The sequence below is a fragment of the Triticum urartu genome, chromosome 7 (genome assembly GCF_003073215.2).
Source record: "Triticum urartu cultivar G1812 chromosome 7, Tu2.1, whole genome shotgun sequence".
NCBI lineage: Eukaryota > Viridiplantae > Streptophyta > Magnoliopsida > Poales > Poaceae > Triticum > Triticum urartu.
This window is the reverse complement of record NC_053028.1, coordinates 260,146,217-260,156,104: the sequence shown is the minus strand read 5'-3', so window position 1 is coordinate 260,156,104 and position 9,888 is coordinate 260,146,217. Positions and strand designations below refer to the sequence as shown.

The 9,888-nt window shown below is 50.1% G+C and overlaps 2 protein-coding genes across 2 annotated transcripts; both read right to left on the bottom strand.

Annotated features, from left to right (window-relative positions):
* Positions 1-344: 344 nt before the first annotated feature.
* Positions 345-2,293, bottom strand: LOC125524941 (UPF0481 protein At3g47200-like). The gene has a single exon (XM_048689970.1). It carries the CDS (start codon positions 2,194-2,196, stop codon positions 664-666), a length of 1,533 nt encoding a protein of 510 aa, XP_048545927.1. The 5' UTR covers positions 2,197-2,293; the 3' UTR covers positions 345-663.
* Positions 2,294-2,358: 65 nt separating this feature from the next.
* Positions 2,359-7,754, bottom strand: LOC125524940 (glycine--tRNA ligase, mitochondrial 1-like). Its single transcript, XM_048689969.1, has 9 exons — positions 7,218-7,754; positions 5,806-6,188; positions 5,604-5,721; positions 4,569-4,763; positions 4,182-4,406; positions 3,950-4,009; positions 3,640-3,720; positions 3,135-3,540; positions 2,359-2,884 (listed from the first exon to the last, which is right to left on the bottom strand). The coding sequence occupies exons 1-9, from the start codon at positions 7,737-7,739 to the stop codon at positions 2,649-2,651; spliced, it is 2,226 nt and encodes a 741-aa protein (XP_048545926.1). The 5' UTR covers positions 7,740-7,754; the 3' UTR covers positions 2,359-2,648.
* Positions 7,755-9,888: the final 2,134 nt, after the last annotated feature.

Here is a 9,888-nt window from a genome sequence, read left to right as displayed (position 1 = left end):
CGCACGTGTGGGTTAAGAAAGGACGCTTCCACTGGCTGACTAGTGGGCTTGCTATCAGTAGTCGTCATAAATTACACGACGGGTGGTAGTTGGGTGCCCATCAAGTGAGACCGCGGCGGACACCGAGAAGACACGCGGTGCGAACGTATTTCAACCATAATTTTGGGTCGGAAATGGGTTGGCGCAGGCGCGAAGCGGACGGCTTTTGGGAATGAGTCGGCGCATTGGGCCGGTGTTCTCGACCGCAGTGATTCAAACGAACATGGACGGACGAAACGGGAGTTGCTCTTACTCTTTTATTCAGTCCACTTTTCTTTCCTATTCCTCTATTTCTCCCCGTTCCTTTGTTTTGCATACATGCATTCCGAACATGCCCTAAAACGTTTGGCTGTATCGTGACACGGAAAGAGAATCAACTGAAATCCAGCGTCCTGCAGGATTCAAAGTAGGAGCACTCGTATGTCGTATATATATGAACAGCAACGCAAATTGACAGGAGAATCGGCTCAAGCTGAAAGGTTTACATAATAAGATCGTGTGGCAGCTAAGACGTTCGCTGGGAGTTTCCCCCTGGCGAACGTTCACCAGTTACTATTTCGCTGGGAGTACTCCAAGATTGTGACTACTCGGTGCATGCGTGAATGCAGGATGATGGATCAATGATTAAGGGTGGTAATACGGCAGCACGGTGTACACGGTCTGCACGACGGTGAGGACGAGCAGGAGCACGGCGGCGGCGGCGGACATGCTCGTCCACGGGTTGCTGAAGTAGTCGTGAGCGAGCACGGCGCGGTGCCTGTTCCAGCTGCGGCCGCAGTACTCCCTCACGTCGCGGAACATGTCGGCGTAGCAGTTGTTGGCGACGCCCGGTGTGCCGGCGGCGGCACCGCCGCAGAGCTCGCCAAGGTGCGCGTAGAACGCCGCCGTCTCCTCGTCCCCCTTGACGAACACCCCGGCCCGCTGCAGGATGTCCACGTCGCGCCGCCCGTGCGATGCCACCGACGCCATGAGCACCACGTAGCTCATCAGGCGCTGCAGCTCCCACCGGCCCCGGCTCTGCTCGTACGCGAGGAGGTTGGCGAACATGGCGCGGTTCGTGTAGCTCTCCACGGCCGGGATCTCGAGCACGCCGTCGCGGGCGCGGAACGTCACGTCGACGAGGCTCCGGGGGGACTTCTTGGCCCGGAACGTGACGCCGGCGTCCTCCAGCTCCGACGCCGAGGGGAGCAGCCACGGCAAGCGCTCGTCCATGGGCTTGGCTAGCCACTCGTTGAACGCCTCCTCCTCCTCGGTGACCTTGTTGTTGCCGCCAGCGGGAGGGACGGCGGCGTCCTCATCTTGTGGTGGGAGGAACCAGTGGTAGTAGAGGTGCAGCAGGTGGAGGATCTCGCCGTCGGGGGGCTTCGCCGTGGCGGCGTCCTGCGGTGTCTCGACGGTGAGGTACTTGGCGAGGAGGCTGGTGACGAGGTGGTCGCGGCCTCGGCCGCCGGTGGCGATGGCGTAGAAGCGCTCGAGGACGAAGAAGGGGAGCTGGTTCTCGAGCAGGAAGAGGTCGCTGTAGACATTCTGCATGGCCCAGGCGGCGTCGATGAGCGCGTCGGCGGCGCCGTCCTCGCCCTTGAGGAAGAACTCGATGATGAAGCAGCCGTCGAGGAGGAGCATCTCGGCGAAGCCACGCGGCCTGAGGTCCTCGGTGGGCTCAGCGTAGCGGCGGCGCGCCGCGGGTTCGAGGGCCCGCGCGGCGCGGGCGTAGGACGCGAGCGGCTCGTGGCCCCGCGCGAGGAGGTCGCGGAGGTAGCGCCACTTGTGCTCCTCCATGGCGCGGAGGCGGGCGGCGCCCCGGTGGAAGGGACCGACGGAGACCATCTGCGGCTCGTAGAGGTGACGGTTGCGGTCGCGCATGGGCCCCGCCACCCGGAAGATGGTGAAGGGCTCGCTCTCGTGCGGCTTCCCCGGAAGCGCGTCCAGACGCTGCTGCATGCGCGATGCCATCTCTTCGTCCTCGTCCGCCTCGTCGCCGGCGCCAGCCGAGGCTGTGCCGCTCTCCTCCAACCGGCTCTGCATGGACGTGGACATCTCCTCCGCCTCTGCGTCCTCGGCGTGTTTGTTTCCGTTCCCGGGCACGACGGCGATGCGCCCGTCAGCCTCGTGGTCGTGCTCCGCCGTGGCGAGCAGTGGCTGGGCCGCAGGGTCCATCTTCACCTAAACCGCTCAGGAGACAATGGCGATGTCCGTGTACCAGGCCGTGTTAAACAGGCGTCAAAGGTAGTGGAGGAGAATGCGTGGGAGACCCGGAGCCACCTTACAAGACTTCCAACACATGGGCGGCGAGAAAAATCTTCGACTGTCCACAAGAGATGCCACAAGTAGGTGAAAGATTGAAAATTCAATAGCTTCATTACAACTTGACGTACTCCTTAAGACTCAAAATGTATGGTAGATGATGTCAATTCCATTGTGTGTATGGTAAAACATTCTCGAAATGTATAGGTAAGATAATGACAATGGGTGAACTAAGTACGGGTGTCTGCAGCATGTATGCATGCAGAACTCGCATCAACAGCAGTACGGTATCAACCGGGCAACTGGAAGATGAATTGACGTTTTGGTGATCTGGACGAGGACGGTGCAAACTGTAGCCAGACAACTTACTCCTGGTCACCTTGGGGACCGATATGGCTGGGATACTTGAATGAAATATCGGTCCAGGTGCTTTGGCCTTCTGTCAGCTCCTTCACCACCGATGCCACCTCGTCGATGCCCACCCTCACCTGCTGTTTGCTGTCCCTCTCTCGGATCGTCACCTCTGTTGCAGAATCGACAGTTACTGCAAAAGGAACACCGATCTCGTCCGTTCTTGCGTACCTCCTCCCGATAGAAATGCCTTCAGAAGCAAATAACAATATGAGCATGTGCAGTTAGTAAGCCTTGGTGCTATGTCCAATGGTGATTTGTACATGTCCCAGTGTATATAGCTATTCAGCCACATCAGCTTCCATCATGAAATTCCACGATATACTTCGCGGTATGACAAACAATGCTGTTTAAGTTTCTTTATTTTTTTTATTTATAAGAAGCTAAGAAAGGTAATGGTCGAGAAACTATTTTCCTGCTCAATATGGTATATCACGTACCAGTCGTGTCAATAATGTGTGAGATGCCTGCGGCTGTTAATTCTTTATCAAGCACTTTGGCGGCATCATCAAACTCTTGATTCTTTACCAGCGGGAACACAGTGCACTTGATAGGAGCCACGATAGGAGGGAACCGGAAGACATTCAGCTGCTCCTCTTCTGATTTGCTAGGTCTTGTGTAGAAGGAATGCTCAAACAGACAATAGATTATCCTCCCTATGCCAAATGAGGGCTCAACAACTGAAGGGGTGAAGACTCGCTGGTGCTCCAGCTTCTTCTCCATACTGATCGATACCATTTTCTTTGTAATCACCACTTCCTTTCCAAGTGTGCAAACTTGGAAGTTCGTCTCCCCATTAGATTCCAGTGCAGCCTTCATGTCCATTGCTTCCTTCTCACTCATAGCCTGTTTGTCCAAGAATAAAGTCAATGACAAAAGTTTCTACTTTGGTAGACATGATAAAACTTGCCTAAGAAATTGTAGACAGAGCACAAGATGTGTTACCTCCAATGCTTCAACCACCATCTTCTGATTGCCCTTGAAAGCAAGCCCTAGGTCTTTCTTTGAGGGCACGATAACAAGTTTCTGTAGCAGCAAGGAAATTCAGATATATTAATGGTAGACCTAATTGATTGTGCATTAAAGGACAAAGACTGTAATAATGTCATGAAAGAATGCTTCTTGATGATGGAACTTGTAATATACTCCTTCAGGAGCAAAAATAAAACATAACTAGTAGCACACATTATTCAATAGTGGTACATTATTAGTGACTCCAAAAATACTGAAGAATCAAATCTGATAGATAACTCACCTCAACTTCTCTAGGCTTTGAAAACTTTTCATGAGCAACAAGTGGAACGCCACTTTTCTCCTATGACACACCAATCAGGAAAGCATTATCAACATTAGTTGCACACTCAAGAACACAGTCGAGACTAAATATATTAATGAATGAAAGGAGCGACTTCCATTTCAATTGCAACATGTCCAAAGGACTAAAATCAGTAACTGCAAAAGTATTCATGGGATGAGATATAGCTTACAGAATGAGCTTTTAAATCATATGCAGATCTATCTGCAATGCCCACACACTCTGTCCATCCATAAGAACACTCAATCTCTGCATCCCAGCAGTCAGCAGCATAATGAGCCATCTCATTAGGTAGATGCTGTCTGAAGCGCAATCGGCTCTTATCAATTCCCAAACGTGTCAGGAAAAGATAGACCCTTCCAATAAAGTAACCAAGTGTCTCATTATTAACAGTTCCCTGTAAGGAAGAAACATATTATAAGTTCTAGAAATAGAAGCGAACCACCTCTAATCCAAAGTGGAAGAAGATGAAAAGTGACTAACTCAACTGCCTCTAATCCAAACGGAAGAAGAAAAACAAGTAACTCAACAAAAGATAAGATAGACATCAAGTTCAAACCTTCGAAACTGCTTCTGCAAGCTTCGTTAACTTGGCCGACTCCCCTGAGAGCTGCAGCTCTCTCGGAAACATCAAGAACTCCAAATCAGCAACATCAACAAACTTGGGATGTGACTTATCCTCAGGATCTACGAAGTGCTCAATCTCGGCCAATGTGAATTCACGCACTCGTAGAAGACCTTGACGTGGAGAGATCTGATTGTCAAATAAGTAGAAAGTAGTGAGTGGATGAAAAGGATATATATCTTACTACTGCAAGCGAATTTTCCACTCTTCAAATGTTTATTAACATTATAGTGCATGACAAATGTATGTTTAGCCATGTATGTTAGCAGGTCTAAATTTCTCCCAAGCATTCAAGTCTGAACGCAATGAAGGTTTTATATAAATGGAATAATGAAATAACAGCACATATTTTAAATCACATTGTTCATGCAGGTATTCAAAACAATCATATGAAGTGTGATGTAAATGGAGAACGTTGCATCTTATTTTAAACAGGTATATCACCTATCATTCATTCAAAATCATGTTGCGGAAGTGGGTAGTTTAACAACAGCATAATACACTCTGTGTATAAAAAGTCTAGATTTACCGTTCATCTTCTTTTCACAGCATGAAGATCAACAACCATTCATTCAAAAATCATGTTGCAAAACATTTTTAACAAAAACAGAAGTAGAGTAGTTTAAACAACAGCACCACACATTCTCTATATAAAAAAGTCTAGGTTTAGCAGTATTGTTGCCACATGAAGAACGCCCATCATTCATTAAAAATCATGTTGCATAAATATTTTTAATAAAAACAGTAGTAGTCTAAGTCAACAGAATCATAAATTCCATGAAAAACAGAAGTCGAGATTGAACATTTGATTAAATTCATGAAGCAAACACTATGTGCTGAATCATCATATGAAGAATAATCTGTTAGTGAAGTATAATACCATTGCAAACATGCAAAGAATTAACAAGTGAAATGGCAGTTACTGACAATCCAATGAAAGCCAAAAGCATGGTGTGACACAGCACAGACCTCGTTACGGAATGCTTGACCAATTTGAGCTGCTGCAAAGGGAAGCTTTTGGCCATTGTAGTAGTACAAGTCCTTGAAGTTGACAAAAATACCCTGTGCAGTCTCTGGCCTCATATACCTGTTTGTTCACACAAAAAATGAGCATGTTTGATCAATTCAACACAAAAAACATGATTAATGTGGTGACTGGTAATCTTCTTACCCCACGCTAAGACCTGTTGGGCCAATTGATGTCTGGAACATAAGATTGAATGGGTAGGGAGCAGAGAGTGGGTTCTTTGTATCAGGGGCAACAATGCCATATTCCTTGATCTTTGCACCGAGTTCCTCTCGTGAGAGGTCATCTAACACAGCAAGGACGCGCTTAAACTCGGCAGCCGTCTCAGGGGACAAGGTGAGATCCTTCTCAAGTTTGTCCTTGCAGAAATCTTTCAACAGGTGATCAGCACGATAGCATGTGCCTGTCTTCTCATCCTTAACCATGAGGTCGGTGAACTTATCGACGTGCCCTGATGCCTTCAAGACAACCTCAGGTGTCACACAGGGGCAGTCAACCTCCAACATATTCTCCTCCAAAACAAAATGCTGGAAAAGGAATGGAGAAATTAGCATCTTCCCAGAACAAATTGCACGAGATGATGTCATAAAATACAGCGCCATAAAATATATTACTATCTAAACCCAACCAACATCAAGCACAGAAAATAATTCAGAAAGAAACAGAACCGTACCAATACAAGCTAGCAAATCGAACCCTGATCTCCACCAATATCAGGCATAGAAATGAACTGACAAAATCCATATTTGCCAACTAGTACTAATGAATTGACATCAGGAATCTTCGTCATAAATAAATTGCCATATGTAATTCGAGTACTGCAGTGGCAGAAAATGCAAGTGATATGTAAAAACTAAAAAAAGCTTGTTTAATTGCCTTTAGAGGTGTGCACTTGTAAGTTTCCATATCTAGATTCCATATGCAAGTTCCACATAAAACACAGTGCAAGTAGTAAATCATCCCTACCCCAGTACCCCTACATCAAATTGCAGCAGCTAGGCAACATCAAGTAGTAAATCATCGCTACCCCAGTACCCCAATATGGATTGGAGCATCTAAATCCAACCAACATCAAGCACAGAAACTAATTCAGAAAAAAAACAGAACCATGCCAATACAAACAAGCAAATCGAACACTGATCCACCAATATCAGGCATAGAAATGACCCGACAAAATCCATATTTGCCAACTAGTACTAATGAACTGACACCAGGAATCTTCGTCATAAGTAAATTGCCATATTGTAATCCGAGTACTACAGCAGCAGAAAATGCAAGTGATATGTAAAAACTAAAAACAGCTTGTTTAATTGACTTTAGAGGTGTGCACTTGAAATATTCCATATCTAGATTCTTTACTAAAACATGGGTAACTGTCTTCTTTGCTTAATATCAAGATTCCATATGCAATTTCCACATAAACCACAGTGCAAGTGGTAAATCATCGCTACCCCAGTACCCCTACATCAAATCGCAGCAGCTAGGCAACATCGACTACGATACAAGCATGAAAAATAAACCACGACATTTCGAGATGGGCTGGCGGCCTCACTCACCTGCCTCCAGAAGGCCAGGACGTTGGACTTGACCGCACACCCGGGCGGGCCGTAGTCGTACAGGCCGGCGACGCCGCGGTAGATCTTGAAAGATGGTATGTAGAAGAGCTTCCGCTCGAGGGTGTTCCCCACTGCCTGCCGCATCTCCTCCCGCGCCGCGCCTCCGCCGGACCCGACGGCGGCCTGCAGCCTGCGCGCGGCCGCGCCAGCCTCGATCTTTAGCGCCTTCAGCGCCTCGACCGCCGCGTCGACGCCCACCTTGGCGCCGGAGGCCTTGAGTGACCGCACGGCCTCGGCCTGCGCGTCCACTGCCGCCTGCCTCTCCGCCAGCGCCCGGCGGAGCGCTTCTTCCGAGGGTGCTGCCCCGGCCATGGAGGAGGAGGAGGAGAAGGAAAGGGTCGCGGTGAGGGAGCGGCGGCGCGCGGCGGCGGCGAGGGGCTGTGGGGCTAGGGTTCTGCTGGGTTTAGGGGCTCGGGAGAGGGAGGAGGCGATAAGCTGGGGGCGGAATCGCATAAACACCATCGACAGGGTCCGAGGTCGCGGCGGTTGTGCGTTTCCACCCTCGTGTTACCAACTTATTGCCATTCGGTGGAAGTGTGTCTGCGTGATCCGGGCCTGGCTTGTTAGGTGCCTCGTGTGTGATAGAGTATTGGAGGGATGTTTACACAAGAGTGGCAGTGTGTTGGGATTATAGGTGGCCAAACGGGCCGGGATAGCTGGGCCGGCACGGCACGGCACGTGCTAAACGGGCCAGGCCCGGCACGCGGCACGCCAAGGGCCGTGCCTGGGCCTGAAGGCCGAGCACGCGGGCCGACACGGCACGGCCTGGTTATCTTTTTTTTATTTTTTTTATGTATCCTAATGTGGCCCAACAGGTAAAAATAGGCTAAAAACGCCCAGTGCGCAAAATAGGAGGCATATTAGCGGGCCTAGCGGGCCGATGGGCCGGCCCGATTAGCATACGGGTCGTGCCTGGGCTGCAGGCTGTAGCACGCGGGCCGGCACGGCACGGCCCGTATAATAATCGTGCCTTCGCGGGGCGAGCCGTGCCAGGCACGATTAGGATGGGCCGTGCCGTGCCGGGCCGGGCCGGCCCGTTTTGCCAGCTATAGTTGGAATGTGATCTGGACCATTGGGGCATTAGTATCGGACGATGAAGATTTGCAGCACAGGGATAAAGCACGGATTGACTCCGTGGGTTCACCGTCACAATACACTTCTTCCTGAGAATTTACGCTTTCGGTTTAAATTTAAAACATATACGCGAGGTGGTACTAACAAAATTTTGATACGTCGCACGCTAGCCTCGCTAGCCAGGACCTCCAATGTCGCACGCTAACTCGTGTAGACCAACAGCGATCACTCGTGTTTGCGCCGAGTGCCGGGTCTGTTGTCCCTTCTCGTCCAGGCGGGTGGCTAGGGTTTTCGGCTTCAACATTACCCGGTGTCTTCAGATCGGGTAAGGATTTCAGTCATGGCTGCGGAAGGTACAGGAGGGTCGGCGTCTGCCGGCGGCTCCACTTCCGCGACAGAGATCGAGCAACTCATGGCGGAGCTGGGTCTCCAGGAGGACGACATGGATGATGTAGTGGTGGATGAAGATGCTGTCCCCCAACATGTTGCTAGATGGATGGCGGTGGCACGTGTGCACATCGATAAACCCTATAGTCAGGGATGGTTCTTCAGGAACATGAGATCGGCCTGGGATCTCGCGCAGACGGTGAACTTCAAGCCCCTTGAATCGAATCTGTACACTATGCAATTCCACTGCCTTGCCGATTGGGAGAGAGTCACGCTGGAGGGACCATGGAATTTCAGAGGTCATGCGGTCATCATATCCCCCTATGACGGGGAGACTCAGCCATCTAAGGTGAAGCTTGACACAATAGATATATGGATCCAGATCCATGATGTACCAAGCCTGTTTGCACATCTTGTTCCGTCCTTGGCTGCAAAAGTAGGGGAAGTCTTATTCTCAGAAGCGGCTTCGTTTGACTTCGCTGGAAATTTTTATCGTGTTTGGGTCAGAGTCAATGTCCACAAGCCCCTAAAAATGCAGTGTCTCTGATCAGGAATTAGAAGAGACAAATCTACCGGGTGAAATATGAGCGTTTGCCAGATTGGTGTGCAATTTGTGGGCATCTGGGACATGTTTTCAAAGAACATGGTGATGGAGTCCACCCTCCATCGTCTCTGGTTTTCAAGGACCTACAGGCTAGCTGGACTATGCGGCCTGGGCGTGGTCCAGGAGGCAACCGGGGTCGCCGAGGAGGCAGAAGAGGAGGTAGATCAGGAGGAAAACGTACTGCTGGGAAGGAGGATCTTGGGGCAGGAAACTAGGAGGACGAGCTGGAGGTCACAGATGATATGGCAACGGATGAGGCGAGTAGAAAGCGCGTTGACAGAACACCTCCTGGACAGAATCGCGGAGGTGCTGGCTTGCAATCCAACACGCGCCCAAATGCTACTGAATTGGCTCTTGTGGTTATGGGAAATAACATGGTCAGCCCAACGCTGCATAGGGATCCGAAGAGGACAAGGCTAGAAGATGAAGCAAAGGACATCCCAAGTACTGTTGTTAAGAATTTGGCGGGCTCCTTCAAGGAGCGCCGCCCATCCCAGTGAGTACTTTGTGTTGGAACTGTCGCGGTGTGGGCAACCCCGCGACAGT